We start from the raw sequence: 27,164 nt of genomic DNA on the forward strand, positions 1-27,164 counted from the left end.
ACTCTCTCTCCACCCGGGTTTATCCGGAACTCCCAAGTCCGCAGCTGACGTTTCTACCTAGGCCGCACTGACCCCAAAGGCACATTTCCACCACCGCTGTTGGCTGAGAATCCTCAGCTGCCGCGTTTCCCCGCCCCTGGCTTGCGCCGGTAGTCCGAAGGCCGGCAGGGTCAAGTTCTCTCAGGGCTCCCGGGAAAGGCCATAGCTTAGGTGTTGCCACGCGAGGCCTTCTGGGCAGACACCAGCCAATCCTCATGAGGCATACACGAGCCTCGGCCAATCAATGCCTGTCTTATTCCTGGGTTCCGCCCGCACCGGTCTTTTCTCCCAGCCCCCTTCCCGGTGCCTGTAGTCGCGGCTGAAGCTGCAGCCGCCTCCACAGCTGCGGGGCCTGGGGACCAGCCTCCCCCCTGGCACTGTTCGGTTTCTCCAGTTGTCTTCACTGAGGATGAGTCCCCGCGCGGCTGTGTGCTCGTCTCGCGGAGTACACCGGCGCACTTTCATCTAGCGACTGGTGAGGGAGTGCTCTGCGCGGCCTCACTGTGCGGAGTAGGCTGAGGCGACCGTGTCGCTTAAGCCGGTGGCGGGGGGGTGCGGGGGGCGGGCAGTGGGACAGTATTCAGTTTCCGGAGGGTGCGGGTGACCGGGGCACAGATACCTCGCGGGGAGGGAGCCCAGTGGCTCCGAGGCTGCCGCGCTTCGAGCGAGACGGCGGTGAGCGGGCCCAGGGATCGGGGTCCTGGAGTACGCCTTCTTGCAACCTCGCTCAGCTTATGAATGGGCTGTTCTGCTACGCGCTACGTTGCTGTCCTGCCTGACACGCCCTCCAGCGTTGTTGCTTTGCTAGTTTCGGTAGTTGTGTCACTTCCCTTCGAGCCTTAAATTTGAAGCCATTCCTTGAAGCGTTATCCCTTCGTGGGGTCATAGAGTTTTACTCCACTGTGGGGATACTGACTCTGGAATTCTGTGTGAATTGACCATTGTGTAAAAAGGAATCGGTTCTTGGGATTGAGGAAGACAGGATCGAGGCTTTTTATTGTAACACGTTGTGTGGTTTTAAAAAAGTTTTAGGTCATAGCGAAATTGGTAAGCCCGGACATCCTTGACTGCTGTTCTCCAACATAGTTAATAAAACTTAAAGATATTTTTTTCAGGAAGCAGAAATTGATGTAGCACTCCCCCTGCTCCCCTTCCCTCCATGCTTCGAAGTAGGGCGTTTGAAATTCGAAATCTATCAGAATTACTGAAAGACTGGGACTTTTTTTTTCTTTTAATGAGTGATAGTGTTTCTCCACTCATAATGTACCAATTCACATCCTTGCGTAGCTACTTCTTGATTTTTGTTTGTTTGTTTTGAATTCCTTGATTTGTATTGGTTTTAGAAACAGACATAGATGAGGGCAAAAAGGTGTTTTCTAAAAAGAATTTGTTACAGGTATTTGCAGAAGCTTTAGTTAGAGCATAGTTTATCTCAAGAAATTTTTTAAAGTGGCTGTTTCATTATTTAAATAAAAAAAAAGAACTTGTATTGAGGGTTCTTAGGACGCTAAATTCTGTGAAGGAACTTACTACATTCTTTTACTCTCATTATATTTTAGGACCGTATGTAGTTGAATAGACCATAAATGAATTCACCTATTACATAAAGGAGCTCATTATTACTCGGTTTATTATTATAAATGGTATCAAAATCAGTTTACCGTTATTAATAGATCAGTAATTTTTTTTGCTACATATAGAGATGTGTTTGACCCCTAAGATTTGCAGAATTTGTCTGTTGTGAAACTGGATATTGCATCGGTAAGGTATTGAAGTCTCTATCTTTAGTACCAAGAGAGTATTTGAGATAACGTTTACTAAAATACAATATTGATGAAGGGAAATTACTAATCTCTTAAAGAAGCAAGTTCTTGTGTTTTAAAATTGTTATGTGAACTATTTTCAGGGCTTACAGAAGGAATTAAAAAATTTTTAAATTCAATTTTGAGTTATAATTTGTAGCTTTGTAACAATTTAATATAGATGCAAGTTTAAAAGGAAGATATTTTGGTATTAGTGCTTTATAAATAAGTCTGTTTATTGAATATATATGTATTTATATATATATATATATATAAATATGAAGAAATAATGACAACCCTGTCCCCAGTTCCCCCTTCCCTGAGAACTTAAAATCTTTGTGTAGCCAAGGTCCATCCTAACAGGACAAGTTATTATCACCAACTTTGCAGATGGCGAAATAGGATTAGGGATATTAAGTTATTTGGCCAAGGTTTTATCTGGCCAAGGGTAGTAGGATCCCAATTCTTCTGACTACAAATAAGGGTAATTTTTTTGTAGTACACTGTTCTACTTATTATTAAAAAAGATTATCTAACTGCATTTTGAGAGAGTAATTTGGGTAGAGTAGAATAGATAGAATCTAGAGTATACTTATCTGTATTTGTAATTTAAACTTTTCTGTATTTGTAATTTAAACTTTCATGTAAATTTCCTCATTTGTAAAATGAAGGTGCTCATATATAAAAAGGCAATATGAGGTTGAAATTTATGTAGGTTGTCCATATCAAAATTTAAAAGATGGTAGATGCTCTGTAACTAACGCATGGACACATTGGCAGTCTTGTAAGGGTTTGGGTGAAAAGCATTCCAAGCAGAAAGGACTCTAAAAAAGATATGCCGTTTTCTGACCTGTATATCAATATAAGCCCCCCCTTTCTTTTTTTTTTAAAAACATTTGTTAGGTGATTACATATGAATTAACTGTTTCATTTGTTTTTCAGAACAACCCAAGTTATAAATATTTGTTGCCACTTTTTCTAAGTGAGAGAATTGAAACTTAGGAAATTGTGATGTGCCTAGGATCATTTAGTTAGTGGTCTACCTGGGTTCCTACCTCTGGTGTTCTGAATTTAGAGTCTGAATTTTATGGGCTATGTCTTAATTGACAGGCTTAATTGATGTTCTCTTCCTGACGTCCCAAGGCTAACCATAACACATGGAATGTAGATATTAGGCTTGGACTTGTCAGAATGGCATGATCAGATTTGTGTTTTAGGAAGATACCTAAACTCCTAACCAAGGATAAGTGGAACAATTATGAGTCACTGTTGAGGGCTCAACCTCTACTGGCTAACACCTTTGTGGTGGGCTAGTTCCCAAGGTTGAACAATTGCCTGTAGCTAGCTGTACTGTTAAAATTCAGTTTCCATCAACATTTTGTATTCGTCACATATAAACAACTTTTCCCCGTTAATTTTTATTTGTTGCATTTTCAAAGGTTTTTTCTTTTCTTTTTTTGATTTCCAAAGTATTTACCCCCTACTCTACTTCTTGGCTGCCATTATATATAATCTGGCTAAAAATTTGGGAGTTATCACCACATTTTATATATTCAAGATCTTAAATATCTAAATGTGTCTCTGAATTGCTCGCTTTCTTTATCCCTAAAGAAAAGCACAGAAAGCTGTCCATAATCTGTCCCGCCCTGGTGTATATATTAAGCCTCGCTGTTTTCTGTCTTCTGAATTACTTGGAATTTTCAGAATAGACTAAAATGATTCCAGTGCTTTAATTTATATTTTTTCTCCCTGCCTTGAATGCTACTCACCCTGAATTTATCAGGCAAACATATACTCATCCTAATGTAGGAAATCTTCCCTGTCTCTCTCTTCTCAACTCCCTATTCCTATGAGTCACTTGTTTTATCTTTACCATAGGTTTATGTTTTAATCATTTGCTTAAATATAATCAGTCTTCTCTATCAAACTGTGACCCTTTGATGGTAGAGACAATAGTAGATAATAGATTTTGTTCATTGAATACAGATGTTAAATGAGCTATACTTTCACTTAAGTATTATCCATGAACCTATATTTTTATTATGTTATCTAAAATATTTATACCATATTTATTTTGTATTCCCAGTACCTGTGACCTACTGTGGATGCACTGGAGAGGCAGTGTAGTATAGAAGAAATAGCTTGTACATTGCTGTTAAACAGATCTGTGCTTGAATTCCAACTTCTCTTTTATTAGTGCTATGATTTGGGTGGCTTATTTAACCTCTCTGTGATGTAAAATATCCAATATGTAGTAGGTGCTTAGTAAATATTTATTTCCCTTGCTTTTTTTGCCTTCAGTAAGCATTTGTTGAATGCATAAATAACATTTACACTGGTAATTGGAAATATGGGCCTGGAATTTAGGAAAGATGTGAGGGTAGAAGACATATTTGGGGGTTATGAGCATATAGGTTACAGTTAAAAGGTAGAAAGAGATTGAAATTATTCAGGGAGAATATGAAGTAGAGAGGAAGAGAAGGCTGACGATGGAACATTGAGAGCTCCAAAATTTGAAGGTAAGGGGAAGAAGTAATGTCTTTGGAAGAAGGGGTGAGAGAGAGCCCATGCTTAAATGCTTCAGTAGTTCCCTATGCTTTCAGTATCCCTTCCTAGATACTTGGGAGAATGTGGTGTTAATGACTAAAAGCAGCGAAGTAAATTAAAAGTGTTCTTAGGAGAACCCTCTCGTTCCATCCAGATACTTAGAAGAATGTGGTGTTAATGACTAAAAGCAGCGAAGTAAATTAAGAACAGAACTAAAAGTATCTAAAAGTATTTGTAGGTTTGGAGGTCATTTTGGTAGCCTTAGTGTATATGTTTTAATTGGAGAAATATGCATGGAAACCAGGTAGCAGAGGCAATGAAACTCAAACATGAATTTTGAGATTAAATTTGTTACCCTTTTGTTACTGAAGAAATAATAGTAATAAAAGCTACTGTTTGTTGCATGCCTATTTTGTGCAGGTACCAGGCTAAGCAATTTCATTTGTCATTACAGTAATGCTGTGAGATTGGTGACATTGTTTCCGTTTTCAGATGAAGAAATAAGAGATTTACGTAATTTTTAGAGTTACATAACTAGTAACAGCTGGCATTGCTGTATTTGAATCCAAAGATGTAAGGCTCTAAGAAACACTAGCTCTTAGTCACTTCCATATTTATGTTCATAGTATTCTGTATGTTTCTCCATATATTATAGTATACTACCATTTTTACATTTAATATTCCCCTTTTTGTTCATTGTAATTGCTTATGTATAGTAACAATTAGAGAATTTTCTTTGGTTGTACTCTGATTTTTTTCATGTAGTGTTTGAGTTATTTGCCAGGAAGTAGTTCTTTTCAGGTATTATGAATACACTGAAAGTACAAAGGTGGAAATATTTTAGATCCTCAAAAAAATGAAGTTAACTATAATTGACTATTTTGCTATGTATATTTTTTTCCAGTTTTCTGGAAAAGTAGTTTTAAAGTAGGTTTAAACTAGTTTAGTTTGTTAAGTAGTTTAGTTAAGTTTTAGTTTAGTTAGTTTAGTTAAGTAGTTTTCAACTACTTAAGGCTTTGTTACTTTTTTCATCATGTCAACTAAGAAACGCTTTGTTTTTGGGCGCCTGGGTGGCTCAGTGGGTTAAGCCGCTGCCTTCGGCTCAGGTCATGATCTCAGGGTCCTGGGATCAAGTCCCACATCGGGCTCTCTGCTCAGCAGGGAGCTTGCTTCCCTTCCTCTCTCTCTGCCTGCCTTTCTGCCTACTTGTGATCTCTCTCTGTCAAATAAATAAATAAAAATCTTAAAAAAAAAAAAAAAGGAACACTTTGTTTTTTATACCTATCAACAATTTAAGGTGGGAATAATGTTATAAGCCTTATATCAAATTATAAAACATACAGACTTGTAGAAACAACTGGAGCTAGAAAAGATTGGGAATCCTAATTCTATGCTGTTACCTCTGGATGGGGAAGTCAGAATAGCGAAGAGCTAGTTAGATTTAGGACTTTGAGTCTTAGTGTGGTTTGAAATGGGAGTTGAAAGTGCACATTTGCAATGTTTCATATCTATCTATGGTGCACAGAAGTTTCCCCTACACTTATAGTAAAATCCTATATGTCCCTACAAATAGTTGCCTCATAACTGTTTTTTCTTTTGTCATTCAAAATATGTATTTAAAAACTGAAATGAGAAAAGTGTTTTGGGGAATTTAAGTTTTATTTTAAGTTTTTATTTATTTTATTTAAGTTTTATTTTAAGTTTATTTTAAGTTTTTAAAATTTATTCAGTTTATTTAGAACAAAAACAAACCAGTTCATCCAGTTCTGCCCTCCCACCCCTAATCTGATATAAGAGAGTCATATGCCATTTGCTTCCCTCTTACTCATTTCACTTAGCATAATGCCGTTGAGGTCCATCCGTGTTGTTGCAAATGGCAAGAGCTCATCCTTTTTAATGGCTTGGTAACATATAGTGTATTATTTGCCCCAGGGGTACAGGTCTGTGAATCGTTAGGCTTACACACTTCACAGCACTCACCATATCACATACCCTCCCCAGTGTCCATCCCCCCACTCCCCCCAGCAACCCTCAATTTGTTCTGTGAGATTAAGAGTCTCTTATGGTTTGTCTCCTTCCCCATCCCATCTTGTTTTATTTTTTACTTCCCTACCCCCCAAACCCCACTCTGCCTCTCAAATTCCTCATATCAGGGAGATCATAGGATAATTGTCTTTCTCTGATTCACTTATTTTGCTCAGTATAATACCCTCTAGTTCCATCCATATCATCGCAAATGGCAAGATATCAGTTCTTTTGATGGCTGCATAGTATTCCATTATATATAGCTACGACATCTTTTTTATCCATTCATCTGTTGATGGACATCTTAGGTTCTTTCCATAGCTTGGCTATTGTGGACATTGCTGCTGTAAACATTCAGGTGCATTTGCCCCTTCGGGTCACTACACTTGTATCTTTAGGGTAAATACCTAGTAGTGTGATTGCTTGGTCGTAAGGTAGCTCTATTTTCAACTTTTGGAGGAATCTCCATACTGCTTTTCAGGGTGGCTGCACCAGCTTGCATTCCCACCAACGGTGTAGGAGGGTTCCCCTTTCTCCGCATCCCCTCCAACATCTGTCGTTCCCTGACTTGTTAATTTTAGCCATTCTGAATGGTGTGAGGTGGTATCTCATTGTGGTTTTGATTTGAATTTCCCTGATGCCAAGTGATGTGGAGCACTTTTTCATGTGTATGTTGGCCATCTGGATGTCTTCTTTGCAGAAATGTCTGTTCGTGTCCTCTGCCCATTTCTTGATTGGATTATTTGTTCTTTGGGTGTTGAGTTTTATATTCTTTAAAGATTTTGGATACTAGCCCTTTATCTGGTATTTGCAAATATCTTCTCTCATTCTGTTAGTTGTTTTTTGGTTTTGTTGACTTTCTTTTGCTGGGCAAAAACTTTTGAACTTGATGAAGTTCCGATAGTTCATTTTTGCCCTTGCTTCCCTTGCTTTGGCGATGTTTCTAGGAAGAAGATGCTGCAGCTGAGGTTGAAGAGGTTGCTGCATGTGTTCTCCTTAAGGATTTTGATGGATTCCTGTCTCACATTGAGGTCTTTCATCCATTTTGAGTCTATTTTTGTGTGTGGTGTAAGGAAATGGTTCAGTTTCGTTCTTCTGCGTGTGGCTGTCCAATTTTCCCAACACCATTTGTTGAAGAGACTGTTTTTTTTTCCATTGGACAGTCTTTCCTGCTTTGTTGAAGGTTAGTTGACCATAGAGTTGAGGGTCCATTTCTGAGCTCTCTCTTCTGTTCCACTGATCTCTGTGTCTGTTTTTGTGCCAGTACCATACTGTCTTGATGATTACAGCTTTGTAATAGAGCTTGAAGTCTGGAATTGTGATGCCATCAACTTTGATTTCTTTTTAACATTCCTCTGGCTATTTGGGGTCTTTCCTGGTTCCATATTTATTTTATTATTTGTTCCATTTCTTTGAAAAAAGTTGATGGTATTTTGATAGGGATTGCATGAAATGTGTAGATTGCTTTAGGTAGTGTAGACATCTTCACAGTATTTGTTCTTCCAATCCATGAGCATGGAATGTTTTTCCATTTCTTTATGTCTTATTCAATATCTTTCACGAGTACTTTCTAGTTTTCTGAGTACAGATTCTTTGCATCTTTGGTTAGGTTTATTCCTAGGTATCTTATAATTTTTGGTGCAATTATAAATGGGATTGACTCCTTAATTTCTCTTTCTTCTGTCTTGCTGTTGGTGTAGAGAAATGCAACTAATTTCTATGCATTGATTTTATATCCTGACACTTTATTGAATTCCTGCATGAGTTCTAGCAGTTTTGGAGTGGAGCCTTTTGGGTTTTCCATATAAAGTATCATATCACCTGTGAAAAGTGAGAGTTTGACTTCTTTGCTGATTTGTTTCTTTGTGTTGTCTGCTGAAGCTAGGACTTCTAGTAGGATGTTGAATGGCAGTGGTGATAGTGGGTATACCTGCCGTGTTCCTGACCTTAGCGGAAAAGCTCTCGGTTTTTCCCCATTGAGAATGATATTTGCTGTGGGTTTTTCATAGATGGCTTTGATGATGTCCCCTCTATCCCTATACTTTGAAGAGTTTTGATCAGGAAGGGATGCTGTACTTTGTCAACTGCTTTTTCAGCATCTATTGAGAGGATCATATGGTTCTTGTTCTTTCTTTTATTAATGTATTGCATCACATTATTGATTTGCAGATGTTGAACCAACCTTGCAGCCCAGGAATAAATCCCACTTGGTCGTGGTGAATAATCATTTTAATGTACTGTTGGATCCTGTTGGCTAGTATTTTGGTGAGAATTTTTGCATCGGTGTTCATCAAGGATAGTGATCTGTAATTCTCCTTTTTGGTGGGGTCTTTGTCTGGTTTTGGGATCAAGGTAATAAAATGAGGCTGGAGGTTTTTTTTCCATTTCTGTTTTTGGAACAATATCAGTAGAATAGGTATTCTTCTTTAACTGTTTGGTAGAATTTCCCTGGGGAGCCCTCTGGCCCTGGACTCTTGTTTGTTGGGTTGATTTTTGATGACTGCTTCAATCTCTTTACTGGTCATGGGTCCGTTCAGGTTTTCTATTTCTTCCTGGTTCAGTTTTGGTAGTTTATAAATCTCTAGGAGTGCATCCATTTTTTTCTAGATTGTCAAATTTGCTGGCATATAGTTGCTCCTAATATGTTCTTATAATTGTTTGTATTTCTTTGGTGTTTGTTGTAATCTATCCTCTTTCATCCATGATTTTATTAATTTGGGTCCTTTCTCTTTTCTTTTGGATAAGTCTGGCCAGGGGTTTATCAATGTTACTAATTTTTTTTCATAGAACCAGCTCCTAGTTTCATTGATTTCTTCTTCTGTTCTTTTAGTATCAATTTCATTGATTTCTGCTCTGATCTTTATAATTTCTCTTCTTCTGATGGGTTTAGGCTTTCTTTGCTGTTCTTTCTCCAGATCCTTTAGGTGTAGGGTTAGGTTGTATACTTGAGACCTTTCTTGTTTTTTGAGAAAGGCTTGTATACTTTCTTCTCAGAACCGCATTTACTTTCTTCTCAGGACTGCGTTTGCTCTGTCCCACTGATTTTGAATGATTGTGTTTTCATTTTCATTTGTTTCCATGAATTTTTTCAATTCTTCTTTAGTTTCACAAGAGTGAATGTAGGATACTCTTTAGCCTCCATGTATTTGAGTTCTTTCCAACTTTTCTCTTGTGATTGAGTTCTAGCTTCAAAGCATTTTGGTCTGAAAATATGCAGGGAATGATCCCAGTCTTTTGATACCCATTGAGACCTGATTTGTGACCCAGGATTTGATCTATTCTGGAGAATGTTTTATGTGCACTAGAGAAGAATGTGTATTCTGTTGTTTTGGGATGGAATGTGGTAAATATATTTGTGATGTCCATCTGATCCAGTGTGTCATTTAAGGCCTTTCTATTCTTGTTGATCTTTTGCTTGGATGGCCTGTCCATTTCAGTGAGAGGTGTGTTAAAGTCCCCTACTATTATTATATTATTGTCAATGTGTTTCTTTGATATTGTTATTAATTGGTTTATATAGTGTGCTGCTCCCATGTTAAAGGCATACATATTTAAAATTGTTAGATCTTCTTGTTAGACAGACCCTTTGAGTATGATATAGTGTCTTTCCTCATGTCTTATTATAGTCTTTGGCCTGAAGTCTAATTTATCTGAAAAAAGGATTGCCGCCCCAGCTTTCTTTTGATGTCCATTAGCATGGTAAATTGTTTTCCACCCCCTCACTTTAAATCTGGAGGTGTCTTTGGGTCTAAAATGAGTTTCTTATAGACAGCATATTGATTTTTTTTTAATCCATTCTGATACCCTGTGTCTTTTGATTGGGGCATTTAGCCCGTTTACATTTACATTCAGGGTATCTGTTTTTTTTTTTTAATTTTATTTATTTATTTGACACACAGAGAGAGATCATAAGTAGGCAGAGAGGCAGGCAGAGAGAGAGGGGGAAGCAGGCTCCCTGTTGAGCAGAGAGCCTGATGTGGGCCTCGATCCCAGTATCCTGAGATCATTACCTGAGCTATAGGCAGAGGGTTAACCCACTGAGCCACCCACGTGCCCCATATATTCAGGGTAACTATTGAGAGATGTGAATTTAGTGCCATTGTATTGCCTGTAAGGTGACTGTTACTGTATATTGTCTCTGTTCCTTTCTGGTCTACTACATTTAGGCTCTCTCTTTGCTTAGAGGACCCCTTTCAATATTTCCTATAGGACTGGCTTGGTGTTTGCAAATTCTTTTAATTTTTGTTTGTCCTGGAAGCTTTTTATCACTCTTGTTTTCAATGATAGCCTGGCTGGATATAGTATTCTTGGCTGCATATTTTTTTCATTGAGTGCTCTGAATATATCATGCCAGTTCTTTCTGGCCTGCCAGGTCTCTGTGGATAAGTCTGATGCCAGTCTAATATTTCTACCATTGTATATAGTCATGTACAAGACAGACTTCTTGTCTTGAGCTGCTTTCAGGATTTTTCTCTTTGTCACTGAGACTTGTAAGTTTTACTTTTAGATGACGGAGCATGGACCTGTTTTTTTTCATTCTGAGGGGGTTCTCTGTGCTTCCTGGATTTTGATGCTTCTTCCCTTTGCCATATTATGGAAATTCTCTAGTATAATTTGCTCTGATATACCTTCTGCCACTTTCTCTCTTTCCTCTTCTTCTGGAATCCCAATTATTCTAATATTATTTCATCTTATGGTATCACTTATCTCTTGAATTTTCCCCTTGTGGTCCAGTAGTTCTTTGTCTCTCTTTTGCTCAGCTTCTTTATTCTCCGTCATTTGGTCTTCTCTATCACTGATTCTCTCTTCTGCCTCATTTATCCTAGCAGTAAGAGCCTCCATTTTTTGATTGCACCTCATTATAGCTTTTTTTATTCCAAGTTGATTAGATTTTAGTTCTCTTATTTCTCCAGAAAGTGATTTTATTTCTCCAGGAAGGGTTTCTTTAATATCTTCCATGCCTTTTTCAAACCCAGCTAGCACCTTGATAATCGTTATTCTGAACTGTAGTTCTGACATATTACCAATGTCTGTATTGATGAAGTCCCTAGCCATTGGTACAGCCTCTTTTTTTTTTTTTTTTTTTTTTTTGTGGTGAGTTTTTTTGCCTTGTCATTTTATCCAGATATGAATATGTGAATGAGAGAATAAATGCTAAAAGGGTGACAGAGAGCCCAGAAAAATGTAAACTAACCAAATCAGAAGAGACCCAAAACTGGGGGGAGAAGCAAGAGGGGAAAATAATGTACATACATATATTAGAATGGTGGATAGAACAGATTTTGGGTGTATTTTGGTCTCTTAGAAGAAACTACCTCCCAAAATTTTAAAGAAACAGGAACATATATATGTACAAAAATGAAGGTAAATACAATGAAGGGATGGAATATGACTGTAAAGATGAAAATTTTTAAAAAAATTCTAAAAAAGGAATTGGTAAGATAAGCCAAACTCCTGGCACCTGATGTCATATCAATTTGCTACTCCTCCACCATCTTGCTTTTCTCTTCTTGTATATAACTGTTTAATCCATTTATCCATATCTTGGCTATTGTAAATAATGTAAATAATGCTGCAGTGAACATGGAGTTAGTGTTTTGTTTTCTTTGGATAAATACCTAGAAGTGGACTTGCTGGGTATTAGGTTAGTTCTATTTTTAATTTTGGGGGAAACCTCCACAGTACTTTCTATAGTGGATATATTAATTTACATTCCCACCAGTAGTGTATCGGGTTCCTTTTTCTTTATGTCCTTGGCAACACTAATTTTTTCTTATTTTTTTGATAATAGGCATTCTAAAGGAGAAAGGTGTTATCTCCTTTTGGTTTTAATTTACATTTCCCTGATGATTAGTGATGGTCAGCATTTTTTATGTACCTGTTGGGTATCTCCATGTCTTTTTTGGAAAATCTATTTAAATCTTTTGGCCATTTTAAAAATTAGATGGTTTAGTTTTTTGCTCTTGAATTTTATGAATTCTTTGGATACTTTATATCAATTAGCCCTTTATCAGAGGTATGATTTGCAAAAATTTTTCTCCCATTCAGTAGGTTACTTTTTCATTTTGTTGATGGTTTCCTTTGCTGTGCAGAAACTTTTTAATTTGGTGTGGTGCTACTTGTTTATTTTTGCTTTTGTTGCTTTTGCTGTTGCTGTCAGATTAAAAAAATCATCTTCAAGATCTATGTCAGGGAGGTTACTGCCTGTGTTTTCTTCTAGGAGTTTTATGGTTTCAGATCTTAAATTTGAGTCTTTAAATCATTTGAGTTAATTTTTGGGTATGGTGTAGGATAGGGGTCCAGTTTCATGCCTTTGCATGTGGCTGTCCAATTTTCCCAACACCCTTTATTGAGGAGATTGTCCCCTTGCTATTGTATATTCTTGGTTCCTTTGTTGTAAATCATATATACATGGGTTTATGTCTGGGCTCTCTATTCTGTTCCATTGATCTATGTGTTTCTTTGTGTGCCAATATCATACTGTTTTAATTACTACAGTTTTGTAACATAGTTTGAAATTGGGGTGTGATGCTTTCACCTTCTACTTTCTCAAGATAGCTTTGGCTGTTTGGGTTTTTTTGTGGTTTTAGAACGGTTCTATTAAGTATTTATGATCAATACCTTGGAGAAGAGAATTAACATAGAATTTCTATTGTATCTAACCATTATGAAATGGATTCACTAATTTAAAATCCAGAGGACTAAAATAAAATAGAATGAACTTGAGAGTACAAAAATATTGAAAGAAAAATAATTAGGAGATGATAAATAAAAAGATGAAGAAATGTTGAATGTAAAGTCATCCCCTCTAGTTATAAAATTTCTGGTATATGGGTGGTTAGTTTTCTTTCAGGTAGTTAAAAACTTGAGGGATAGTAGTTTATCAAATAGTCGACAAATTGTATTTCATTTCTCCAGATCCAAACAAGGCAAAGCAGACAGGGTAGCATATTGGAAAAAAACTAGAGGCTCTTTATTTGGTGGCTGAGTTTTCTGTATTTTCCTACAGCCTCTCTAATCAATATATTAGCATTTCTTTATATTTTTTAGGTATTTAGTTCTGAATAGTTATTCATGCTTATGGTGAAGCATTCAGAAGTGGTTTGTAGTAAAATACAAGTAAGATTGCCTTCCATTTCTGTCTCCAGCTATTGGTGCTCTTCTCCAGAGGAACCACTCTTAACCATTTTGTTGTGTCTTCTTCTAGACATCTTTCATGCATGTTCAAGCATAAATATGTAAATGCATATACAATTTTTCCATAAATGGTATTGATACACATCTCATTTTCAAGGACATTGTACAGTGTATCTTGTAGATTATTTCATATCCGAAAATATATAGTGGCTTCATTTGATACATGAGTAATACTCTGTTTAATGACATAATTACTTCTAATTTCCATGCTTTACTATTTCAAACAATGACTCAGTGAATATTCTTATACTAACACGATTTCACACATAGATACAGTTTTCCAAGATAAATTCCTAGAAGTAAAATTGCTTGGGTCAGAAAAAAGGTATAGTTTACATTTTCATAACTATATTAAATTTCCCTCCAGACTGTATGAGTTTATATGCTTACTGGCAATGGAGTAGGGTACGTATTTTCTTACAGTCTTGTCAGTACATAGTAATATCAAACTTTTTGATCTTTCCTATTTTGATGGATACAAATAGTATCTCATTATAGTTTTTTTAAAGTTTTTATTTTAATTCCAATTAGTTAACATACAGTGTTATATTAATTTCACATGTACAGTGTAGTGATTCAGTAATTTCATGAATCACCCTTTGTTCATCACTAACAAGTATACTCCTTAATCCCTATTTTACCCATCCCTCCCACCTCCTCTCTGGTAACTGTCAGTTTTTTCTTTATAATTAAGAGTCTGTTTCTTGATTTGTCTCTCTCTCTTTTTTCCCTTTGTTCATTTGTTTTTTTCTTAAATTCCACATATGAGTGAAATCATATAGTATGTCTTTCTCGGACTGACTGGCTTCACTTAGCATTATACTCTCTTGCTCCATTCATGTTGTCACATGGTATCTCATTATAGTTTTAATTTATATTTCTTTTGAGTGAGGTGAGTCTCTTTTTAAAAATCTGTTTAATTTCCTCTTCTTCTTTTTTTTTTTTTTTTTTTGAGAAATGTCTTATTCTTTGAGTTTTATTTATTTGGTCTTTTATTTGTAGAGACTATATGTTAAAGAAGCTTTTTCTCCTTTTTTGTCTTAAAATTTTTTAATGTAGGCTTTAAACTGATTAAATGTATTAATCTTTTATTCATACTCTTGAATTTCAGACCTTACTTATTAGAAAGGCCTTTTGTACTTTGAAATTATAAAAAAGAGTCTTAAATGCTCTCTTCTGGTGCTTTTATGGTATTATTTTTATGTTTGTCATTGATCCATCTGGAATTTATATTGGTGTAAGGTATAAAGTAAGTATCTAAAGTTCTTTTTTTTTTCAGGTTGATACCTGGTTGTTTTGCTACCTGATATTTAATTATCATCTCCTCCTATGGTCCTATGGTGAAGGACTTTCCAGGCACAGAGAACATTATCACAGCGCCTGGCCCTTAGTAAAAAGTGAATGATGAGAGTATTGGTTATTGTGATGGTGATGGGTGGTGGGTGCAATGAGACAATTTTGGGGGTAAATTACAGTTTGAGATGTGATTGTTATTGTTATAACAATTGTTATAAAGATGGTTGTTGTTATAATTGTTATAATATATATAATTGTTATAAAGATGTTATAAAGATGGTGGATTTAAGTGTGCTTATATCTTGTGGGGACATGGCTAGTACAGTGTAAAAATACAAGGGAGAAGAAACAAAGCTTTTGAAAAGAAAGAGGTGAACTCCAGAGATACAGAGGTTAATCTTAAGCAGAATAGAAAAAAAGATGTGAAGATGATTAATGTAGTTCTAAAATACTGTGGATGTGAAGCTGAAAAGTTGGTACACTTTTATTTTTTTGAAATAGGAATTAGGGACACACTTATTTATTTATTTTTAGGGGCACTTATATATAGAGGTTGTTGTAAAGTATCTGAGAGCAAGAGACTGATTTTGTACTTTTTTTTTTAACTTTCTCTCTCTTTCCTTTTATAGGTCACTCTTGCAATTATGGATATTTAAAAGGATCAGACAGTGTGGAGGGGGAGTTCCCCTCCTCACTCCCCCTTGGTGCTTGAGTCCAGGAATAATTCATAAACTGTGGAAAGTGGTTTTTTTTTTTTAAATAAAGGACTTGTATTTGATATAAACTTTATAGAACTATTTATAATTTTTTGATTTAAGTGCCAAAGCAAATTGTACAAAGATATATAGTTTTATACTTTTGCCATTGAGGATTTAAATTATAATCCTAAACAGGTCATTTATTCTCTATAAATCTTTCTGAATAGTACCTTTTTGTCCTGGCTTTTTAATTTTAAAAAAATTAGTCTTAACTGACTATTTTAAAGAACTAAACTAAGGAGTCTAAAAACAATTAGGATGAATTCTTCCATCCCTGACTGCACATCAAAGTGTCGATCCCTGAAACATGCTTTGGATGTCCTTTCTGTGGTAACAAAGGGGAATGAAAATCAGATTAAGGCCTTTCTCTCCAGTTATTGTTACAATGCTGCAACTATCAAAGATGCTTTTGGCAGAAATGCCCTCCACCTTGTTTCTTCTTGTGGAAAGAAAGGAGTGTTAGATTGGCTTATTGAGAAAGGAGTGGATCTTTCGGTGAAAGACAAGGAATCAGGATGGACAGCTTTGCACAGAAGCATTTTTTATGGACATATTGATTGTGTTTGGTCTCTATTGAAGGTAAGTGTCATTTGTTTATTTAAAACTATTTGGTCTGGCATATGTTTTTCTTAGTGTTTTTCAAACACTTCATTTATTTTCCAGAGGTTTGAGTTTGTTCTTTTTAGTCGTTTGATGTCTTTTACTGTTGTAACTGACTAATCTTTAGAATTCAAATCCCATATATATTTTTTAGATTTTTTATGATACAAAATTTTAAACATATACCAAAGTTTGTAATACATAATGCACTGTTGGCTAATTGTGTCTTATATATGTCTCTACCATCTTTGTTTATCTTACATTATTTTGAAGTGAATCCCATACCGTTTATCATTTAACCCATATTATGTATCTTTTAGTATTCTTAAGAAAAATGCTTTACTTTTCTGTAACTTTTATTAGCTACTTTAAAAGGGCACTAGTTATTGAAATACAACATTTGGGACTATTTTTTTGGATAGTATGCTTATTTCTTGTTTGGCTAGGATAAAGTGTTTATAGTTGTAAAAGCCAATAATTAGAATCAGTTTAATTTATTTGAAATTTCCCATCAAGTAGATTCAATCTAGGTTTGTTGTACTGTATAGTCAAATAATGAAGTGTTTTGAGATGCACTCCGTCATTTCACTAATGAGTGCACATTAAAAACTCAGAAGTCATGAGTTTTAAATTGAAAATTTTTGTTTGTTTGTTTGTTTTTTGGGGGGATATAGGCATTTTATTATGCTTGTAGAGGACACAGAGAAGAACAAAACACTTCCTGTCCTCAAGGAACTTATGGTCACATTAGGGAGCTTATCTTCAGTGTCTTCATCTATTTTTGATTTTAAAAAAGTTTACCAGTTAATTCATTCCTCTTACATCTAAAACATTTGATTTAGATGCTTTAATTCTCTTACCTTAATCTGTTTTATTTAGAAAGCTAGGTTGGTAAGAGTTAAAATTATCTTATCAGCCCTACTCTTACCCTTTGCCACTTCTACAGTCTCAGCTTTTTACCAGTGTCTGCTAGAAATTTGGATGATTGCCAGTCCTGTCAAGCTTGAGAGCATCCTTGGATTTTCTCTTGTCATAGGTGTTGCCAATTCAGGTGTCAGGATTTGGGGCTTCAATTTGAAAAAGGGTCTGGTCTGAATTTTGGATCTTCCTTATCTTTGGGGTTTCATATCCCTTTAGAAATCCTCAATCATTCTTTCCTCCTTGGCTAAGAGAAGCCAGGAAATTTTTGCTTCAGCCTCCTTGCGCTTATCTTGACTGTCTTTTATTATTATCATAGGCCTACTGCTCAGTTATAGATACCTAATAGTGGATACATTGCACTGATAAAATTTTCCCACACAGAAACCTTTTCCTATCCATTTAGTAGTAAAGTCTCAACATAGCATATCCTTTTTCCCTTTGACCTTTGAACATCATTAAATTGGAAGAGCTGCAGTGATTGGAGTGTGCATGTCAGTTCCACTTCTCGACACCTGTAGCATATAAGGTATTATGACAACTATAGCCCTTAAGGTATTATGGTTGGCAGAGAGAGACCATATACAAATACATTTTAAATATATTGAATTTGATAACAACGTTATAGCTACAAGACTTTTTAATTGCCAAAACAAATTGTACAATAAATATACTCCCACACTGTCAGCTCCTGATTGCCAAAGTTAAAAAAAAACCCAAAAACCGAAAAACTCAGCAGAAACTATTTGTCTACCAAAAGCTGGAGAAAAGAGAGCCTATTTTATGCATATCTTCTTTGACTCTGATTCCATGACAAGATGAGTGGCTGGCAAAGAGTGTTTATGTTTGTAGGGTTCTGCTGTATCTGTTTTGCTATACTATTGTTTTTTCATAGTGGTGGTTTACTTACTATTCTGGAAAAACTTGCTTTAATTTTCTTCATTTGGAAATAGAACCATCTTATTCATAAGGTTGTGTGGATTAAATGCTATACTATTTGTACAGTGTTTGGAACAAATGTTTTTTTGAGTACGTGATATATGCCAGGCAATAATCTAGGTCCTAGGGATATGTAATGAACATGACAGACAGAATTCTTTTTTTTGTTTGTTTGAGTAGAAGGAGATAGACCAAAACCAAGTAATTAAATAAATAGAGTTCTTATTTTATAGAAGCAGAAGCTAACTAAGGTTCCCTAAGCAAAAGCTATTTTATTAGAGGGATATCAGATACCTCACAAAACAGAACAGGTCATGAGCCAGAGCAATACAATTAATTGTCAAATTATAAACAAGATAAATCTCCTCAAACTAAAATAGAAGAGTTATAAACTAAGTAGAACTGCTCTGAAGGGCCCTCCCACCTCCCTGCCCTAGGATAATTAAACAGCAAGGGCCAGTTTATTAAAGTTATTCCTAGTTTATGGTTTTAAAACTGTCATTTGAATATAAGAGAATGCTTATTTTTCTGTTTTCTTTAGTATGAGGGCATCTAGCCAGTATATCCAAAAGTACTATCAAAGCTTTAAAGAATAGGCTTGAAAGAAGGAGAGTAGAATACATCCCACCTTTCCCCACTGGAAGTTATAGTCTCAAGGTAGTCTTTTGATTCTAACATTTTTGTCAGTATATGGGCAGCAATAGTGAGAGAGCCATATTAAACTCATTCAGTTTAGCTCATAACCAGTTTGGAAAAATTAGTGTGTATCAAGTACTTTTCCTGAACACTTCATCTAATTTTGGCTTCATCTCTCACTCTAGCCAGTTGTGCACAGGCATCTAGCATTTTGTATAGGTATAAATCTGTACCTTGTTTCTAGCATCTAATGCCTCTTACTTTATGTGCCAGAGATTGGCATTCATGCATGACCATCCAAAAGTACAGGAGAGTTAAAACCCTTTTAGAGCAACTCTTTGCTAATGAAGAATGGGAACTGGAGGTAAATCCTTACCCCTTTTATTCCTCAACTGGAGAATTATTCTGTGATATTATCGCCCTCGACGCGCAAGGATGACAAGAAGCCCCAGTTCGGATGCATCTTCTCTCTCCTTATTTCCGCAAGTCTATACACTTATATATGCCCACATGACCAGTCAGCGAGCAGGGTACAGGAGGGAGCGAATCAGGCTGTGCACCTAAACGAACAACTTCGCTAGCAACCAATGCTGTTTACTTCCTCTTTGGGCGGTCCGCTTAGCCTCACGAGGCAATCCTAACCTGGCAACTAGCCAGGCGCCATCTTTTAATGGTGGAGGCCGCCCTGGCCAGGGGCCTGCCTCCGATATATTGTATAAGGTTCCCATAATTTCCTGGTAGGATCATGCACAAACAAGCCTTAGCAGTGACCTACTTGATAATACATCCTTGTATTGGTTTTTCCACCTTTTATTTACTCTTCTGGTCCTCATTTTCTAGGATCTCTTCCCAAGAAAATTACTTGTATGCCGTCTTTATCTTATACTTTGCTTTTGAGGAAGACAGTCAAAGTAAACAAAAACAGTTCTCTATATTTGCAGAGAGACCTATCCAGTAATGTTACTCGTGGTTCATAGTGGAATAGCTGTTTCTAAAGTGCATCTGCTCCTTGTAGAGCGTTCCCATGAAATGCTCAGGCTTGTAAGCCTGGTATATACTAAGATGCTATTTAACAAGGTAATGGATTTACTTAACTGTTTTGGGGATATGTAAAGAGTTGATCTTTAAATAAATAGGATAGACTACACACAAGTCCTTCAACCTTTAAAGTTTAAGATGAGTATACTCATCTTAACTTTAATACAACTTTTAATACAACTTTAATACAAATTTCACTGCACATACTAAAGAAAATGTCAAAATCTACTATATCTAAGGAGCTCTAATGGCCAAACAAATGTAGTCTTATGCAGTTGGGGCTCCTTAGGGTGATGCAAATATATGTAGTCTTACTAGTGTCCAGCTGATTGTATGAAGTTTAGGAAAATTTATAAAACTGGCAAAATAAACTCTAGGGATCTAAGTTTCTGGGATCCCGTTTGTCACCTTTATAGCTTGGAGCACTTTGTCAGAATTTGCCTTCTTTTCTCTTAAAAGATTAAAGAAACTCATGGCTTCTCATGTGATTTATTATATCTATTTTTTTTTAAATAGTATTTTTTTTATATCTATTTTTTTTTAAATCTAGTAGGTAACACATGATTTTAAATTCATTAAAATCTTAGATCACTTCTTTTTTCGTTTTTTACTGGTTAGCTCATTTTAGTATTTTTTGCTCATTGACAATCCTTGTGACATCAAGTATTATAACCATCTAGAACATAATGAATTTTGAATTGGTTTTAGTTTATTAGGAATCCACTGTTACAAGATGAGAGGAGATTCTTCTTTCCTAAGTAACCTAAAACAGAGGATTCCAACGCGTCACAGAGTTTAATAACTTTATAGTTCTCTGTCTGTAACTACCCAAATGAGCTGTGTACAGACAGGCAGTGATACCTTGCACAGGTTAAAATAGAGAGAAGTCTAATTATTGGATATCTTACTAAACTATCAGCAAATACCAGAAGTTATTCTTGAACATTTTATATTTAAAAACTAGTCAGATAACAACAATAGGAATTGAACATTGCTCTCTGTCCCTCCTGCCTACCCCCCATTATATTTTAAAAGATAGAAAAGTATGATGAATAGGGATAGGGTGTGCTAACTGCCTTAAATAAGTGGGATAGAAAATGTTCTATTTCATGTTTGATTTTGAACTGTGAAGATACAAAGATTACTTTAAATTCATCCTTAAAACACATACACACATACAGTCTCAGATTTTTTAAGGATACTGTTATATATGATTTATAAGAAGTCACAATTAATGAATGCTATAAAAAATTTAAATACAAAGATGAAAACCTGTATCACACAAATAGAAATAAAGGAATATAATTGTCTTAAATGTAAATACTGGATATAATAAAGTTTAAGCAAGAAGTGAGGTGGCCTGTGTGATCACATTATATTTATAAACAGTAAATTCTAATATTAGTGTTGTGTTTACCTTGATGTCTTTATAGCCCTTAACTGAACTAGACATGGAGCATAGCTCTTTACATAAAATGTAGTACATGCACAGGCACAGAGAAACCCAGAGCTAAGGCCTTTTAGGCAGCCGGACTTGCCTCATCATAGAAAATTTTCACATCTAGTTCATTTTGATTTTAAATGTTACTTATTTTATTTCTTCAGGTTTTCTAGTTCTTGAAAATTAGATATTTGATTTTTCTTAGTTCTCTTCTGTGTGTGAAAAAATGTGGGCGAGCATTGGAAGTAACATGTATTTTTTTTCTTTTTTTTTTTTTTTTTAATTTTAGCATGGTGTTAGTTTGTATATTCAAGACAAAGAAGGCTTATCAGCTTTGGATCTTGTAATGAAGGATAGACCAACTCATGTAGTATTCAAACCTACTGGTAAGAAAATTCCACAGATATATTCCATTACGGTACAACTTAGAAAAAAATTTTTTTTTATAAAGATTTTATTTATTTACATGACAGATAACAAGTAGGCAGAGAGGCAGGCAAAGAGAGAGAGAGCAGGAAGCAGTCTCCCTGCTGAGCAGAGACTCCCCCCCCCCCCCCCCCCGCCCCGACTCGGGGCTCAATCCCAGGCCCCTGGGATCATGACGTGAGCTGAAGGCAGAGGCTTTAACCCACTGAGCCATCCAGGTGCCCCCAACTTAGAAAATTTTAATGAAACTTTGTTCTTATTAAAATACCTGAGAAAATTTATTTGTGTGTGGATATCTGCAAAGAACTTATATCTTAATGTATGTTATCTGGTAATTTGGGGCTTTTATTCAGAACATTGATTTATTTTGCATTTTTATTTTCAATCTATATAATGTCAGTTTCAACCTATATTATGTCCGTAAGAGTAAAAGCACACCCTAAGTGGGAAGACAGAATTGTAACTACTGTTACATCCAGAAAGTGCATCCATCCAGAAAGTAACATCAGTACTTACAGTAGAGGGAAAAAAGAAGTGATTCTTTTGCCCTCACATCCTTCTGATTTTACTTATTTCTCTAATTTGTTTGCCTTTGAATTTTGGAAATGGAAATTGTTGGAAAAGGAGAAGAGTTTTAAATGGGCCACTCTATACAATTTGCATTTAAGTAGTGAGCAAGCTAAGTAAGGACACATTTTTCATTTTTATTTCTACCTTGGGTACTATATTGCAAGTTACAGTTATAATTCTATTCAAGAAATTTATATGGCTTTCAAAGTAAAAATGAAAACTTAGATCATAAACTTAGCTGTGATTAAGTTTTATCCCACTTTAAAATAGTCATTACTCTGATTATAAGTCTGATTTTTGCATCTATCAAGAGCATACTACTAAAGTTAATGTTTCTGTAGGAACAGTAACAGATACCACATTTGCTTCATCTAGAACCCTTACATGTATGTATATAATATATAAATAATATTACTGTATATTATGTATCTGTTGGTAACATTCTGTATTTAAATAACTATAATTATTATTTTCATAGAAACTAAATGGCTACAGCAAGTGATTTTACTCCTTTGGCAGTTAAATTAGCTGCTAATAAAACAAGGAACAAATATTAGGTTCCTAACATTGAGATAGCCCTGTGCTGATTTGGATTTTCTTGTTTCTATTCCTAGAATTAGATAATATGTTAATAGTTCCATAATGTAAAAAATAATCTTGGCAGTGTCTTTGTAAATATGCTGGTTGAATTAGTTCCTATAAAGAGTCTCTGTTTGAGGTAAACTGATTAATAGAGTGTATATATAATTGAACTCAACTGATACTTGTTTTAAAATATAAAAGTATAAAAATTAATTTACTTTTTAGATCCTACAGATGTCTACACTTGGGGAGATAATACAAATTTCACCCTGGGGCATGGAAGCCAGAATAGCAAACATCATCCAGAGTTGGTGGATCTGTTCTCCAGGAGTGGGGTTTATATCAAGCAGGTATTTTGAAGTACGGTCTGAGTGCTTTCAGAGGTTAAAGAGAACTTTTGTGTTTGATAGTTTATCTTTTTATTTGGATTATGTTAACTGGGTTGAAGGGATAATAACATTTTAATGAAGAAATCCAACAGAACTTCACGAATTCTATTTTAGATTTTGTGTTAGCTTTAATCATATTTAGATTGTGTTAAATACCATAAAACTATGAGATGTTTGTGCAAGCAGTGTTAGAAATTAGAAGGCACCATAGAGATACTACTTTTAAAAGTTGAGCTTCTACTGATTCTCTAGCATTTGTTTTCATTTCACAAAAATAGAGTTCTTCATATTATTTCTCAAGTGAATTTGTTGTTGAAACTCAGTGTTACTAGTTTTAGTTGAATGAACTTGAGTTCTTAAATATATGTAATTATAAAATTTGAGTTGATATATTGGAAAGTTTTGATCTTTGGTCTTAATTCATTTTGCTGGATGATGTCTTCCACTTCCATGGGTTTTGCTACTGTTGACATGCTCATCTTTTTGCATAATGCAGCGTCTTCGTGTGTATGTGTGTTCATTTGAGCTTAACTAGGTCCTCAGAATCCTTAAAATGCTCTTCCACCTGTTAGCAGCCACTAACAATTGATCACAGTTGGGACACTTAAAAAATTTCCAGTTTTCCTTTTCTGACTTAATACATGATCTAGTCACCTTTCACGAACTGAGCTTTTTCAGGAGCAAGGATTTTTAAATAAGAGTGAAGGAATAAATGATAGAATTAGGAAACCAGAAACTGATTATATCCTCTGGTCCTAGGTTATATGTGCTATGGAGGAAATGAGCATATTCAGGAGAAAGCTACACTTAAGGCAAGAAAGCGAGAGTATTTTGTGAACAGATTAAGAATATAAGGAATTTTATATCCTTATATGAGAATTGAATGAGGGTTGAAGCAAACACTATGGATAGGTTAGGAAGGAAAACAGTATAAATAACAAAAGAGGAGGCAAGTTTTTAAGATTTTATTTTTTTGACAGAGATCACAAGTAAATGGAGAGGCGAGGGGAGGGGGAGAAAAGCAGGCTCCCCACTGAGCAGAGAGCCCCATGCGGGACTCGATCCCAAGACCCTGAGATCATGACCCGAGCCGAAGGCAGCGGGTTAACCCACTGAGCCACCCAGGCGCCCGAGGAGGCAAGTTTTATAGAATTATTTATTGAGCACCAGTTATGTAGAGAGCCCCCATTAGTCACTGAAATGAGCTAATGCTATACTACCATGGAGCAGAGATTATTAATCTCAGCATAATATATTCCAGAGTATTAAGGTAATCACCTATCTCCTTAAAAAATTCAGAGGTTTTAAGGTTGGAACACTTAAACTCTGGTATTGGTTGCTGAATATAAATCAGAAATTATAGAATGGCATTCTAATATTAACTATAAAATGGAACAAAATGTATTATTTCTGGCTTAAAAAAATGATTTTTCTTTTACACATTCTAAGTTTATACTATAAATATGAATATAATTTGGGTTTTATTTTAAAAGTATTTGTGTTATAGTTAAATGGGATAATGACTTTTTACATTACTTATGATAAGTATATGTATTTACAGAACTTACCAAGTAGTTAAAGGATATGTATAAGTAGAGCTTATAATTCAGCTTCTAATTTTCTTGTTTTCCATAAGAACTTGACTTTCTGGAAAATAATTTTAAGATTTATTTCATAATCATTTTTTGTGTCCAAAGTTAGAAATATTTATAGATGACCTAAGAAATGTATATGTACATACTTTTTAAAAGTAAGAAAAAAGGATTTTTAAATAATATTAAAGTAAAATTTAATATACTCAATATTAGATGCTTTGAAAAATAGCAGTGTGGTTTAGAGATTATGTGTGTATGTACATGCAAACAGGCATACTTTGTTTTATTGCACTTCACTTTATTGGACTTTAAAGACACTGGATTTTTTACAAATTGAAGGTCTATGTGAGTCCTACATTGAGTAAGTCTTTCATTGCCATTTTTCTAATAGCATTTTCTTACTTCGTGTCTCTATAATTCTCTTAATTTTTTAAACTTTTTCATTAGTATTAGTTGACCCTTGAAGAAATTGGGGGTTGGGGCACTTGACCTCCCCATGCAGTCAAAAATCCATGCATGACTAATTACTCTCCAAAAACTTAACTTCTCTGACTGGAAGTCTTACTGAGAACATAGTCAATTAGCACATATTTCTATGCATTATATACTGTATTCTTAGAATAAAGTAAGCTGGAGAGAAGAAAATGTTATTAAAGTCATAGAGAGAAGAGAATACATTTAATTAAGTACTGTACTCTATTTACTGGAAAAAAATCTGCATGTAAGTGGATGCATACTAAAGTTTAAACACATGTTGTTTAGGAGTTAACTGTATTTCTTCTGGTGATCTGTTATCAGTGACCTTTGATATTACTATTGTAATTGTTTTTGGGTACCACAAACTGCATCCATATAAGATGGTGGACTTAATTGATAATTGTGTGTGTTCTTACTGCTCCACTGGCCATTGTTCCCCTATCTCTCTACCTCTTCTTGGGCTTCCTTAATTCCCTGAGATACAAATTATTGAAATTAAGCCTGTTAAGAACTTGGCAATGGCCTCTAAGTGTTTAAGTGAAAGGAAGAGTTGAATGTCTTCTCATCTTAAATCAAAAGCTAAAACTGATTAAGCTTAGTGAGGAAAGTATCAAAAGCTGATAGGCTGAAAGGTGGGCCTTTTGAACCAACAAGTTAGCCAAGTTGTGAATTTAAAGGGAAATTTCTTGAAGGAAATGAAAAGTGCTACTCCAGTGAATACCCAAGTGGTAAGAAGGTGAAACAGCCTTATTACTGGTATGAAGAAAGTTTTAGTGATCTGGATAGAAGATCAAACCAGCCATAACATTCCTTAAAGCCAAAACCTAATCCAGAGCAAGGCCCTAACTCTTCAATTCCATGAAGGCTGAGAGAGGTGAGGAAGTTGAGAAGAAAAGTTTGAAACTAGTAGAGGCTGGTTGGTTCATGAAGTTTGAGGGAAGATGCTTTCTCTGTAACATCACCGTGCAAAGTGAAGTAACAGGTGCTGATGTAGAAGCTGCAGCAAGTTATCCCAAAGATCTAGGTAAGAGCATTAATGCAAACAGCTACACTAAACAAGATTTGCAAAGTAGGCAATGAGCTATCTTTTGGAAGAAGTCAAGTGAGTGGCTTCAAAGTTTCAAAGAACAGGCTGACTGTCTTATTAGGGCCTAATGCAGTTGGTGACTTGAAGCTGAAACCAGGGTTCATTCTCTTAAGCATACTGAAAATCCTAGGGTTCTTAAGAATAATGCTAAATTTCTGCCTATGCTCTAAAACTGGAACAAAACCTAGAAGACAGCACATCTGTTTACTGCATGGTTTACTGAATATATGTTTCAATCCCACTGTTGAGACCTAGTGCTCAGAAAAATAGATTCTTTCAAAATATTACTGCTTATTGATAATGGACCTGGTCAACCAGGAGCTTTGATGGACATGTACCATTGTACATTCATGTTTTCATGCCTGCTAAGAAAGCATTCATTTTGTGGCCCATGGATCAAGGAGTCCTTTTGACTTTCAAGTCTTATTATTTAAGAAATACATATCAAATGGTTATAGCTGCCATAGATAGTGATTCTACCTGCGGATCTAGGCAAAATAAATTGAAAATCTTCTGGAAAGAATTCACTGTAATGATATTAAAGATGTATTCGACAAAATCAGAAATATTAAAAGGATATACTATCTAACTACCAATACCTGTATAGGTGATGTTGTTTTTTAAAAAATGTGCTTAAGCCATTGCCATTATTTTCTTTAATAACATATATCCATATTTGTTGATCTTTGTGCTTCCTGTTGCACTGCCCAGTTCTCATTGTTTGGGGTTCCATAAAGCTGGGAAACAGCTGGCTACTGCTTTTTCTAGTTGAGCATTTGAGATTTGCATTTCCTTTGTTTAG

At 35.4% G+C, this 27,164-nt stretch overlaps 1 protein-coding gene across 2 annotated transcripts in view; it reads left to right on the forward strand.

Annotated features, from left to right (window-relative positions):
• The first annotated feature begins 255 nt into the window (after window positions 1–255).
• IBTK (inhibitor of Bruton tyrosine kinase) overlaps window positions 256–27,164 on the forward strand; it is a 100,944-nt gene continuing 74,035 nt past the window's right edge. For both annotated transcript variants that reach the window (XM_059177213.1, XM_059177214.1), the window contains exons 1-4: window positions 256–514; window positions 15,536–16,243; window positions 21,526–21,622; window positions 23,040–23,164. In XM_059177213.1, the coding sequence (XP_059033196.1) occupies window positions 15,923–16,243; window positions 21,526–21,622; window positions 23,040–23,164 (543 nt within the window). In that variant the 5' untranslated portion in view covers window positions 256–514; window positions 15,536–15,922. The remainder of the gene's footprint in view (window positions 515–15,535; window positions 16,244–21,525; window positions 21,623–23,039; window positions 23,165–27,164) is intronic.

The sequence above is a fragment of the Mustela lutreola genome, chromosome 6 (assembly GCF_030435805.1).
Source record: "Mustela lutreola isolate mMusLut2 chromosome 6, mMusLut2.pri, whole genome shotgun sequence".
In the NCBI taxonomy this organism is placed as follows: domain Eukaryota; kingdom Metazoa; phylum Chordata; class Mammalia; order Carnivora; family Mustelidae; genus Mustela; species Mustela lutreola.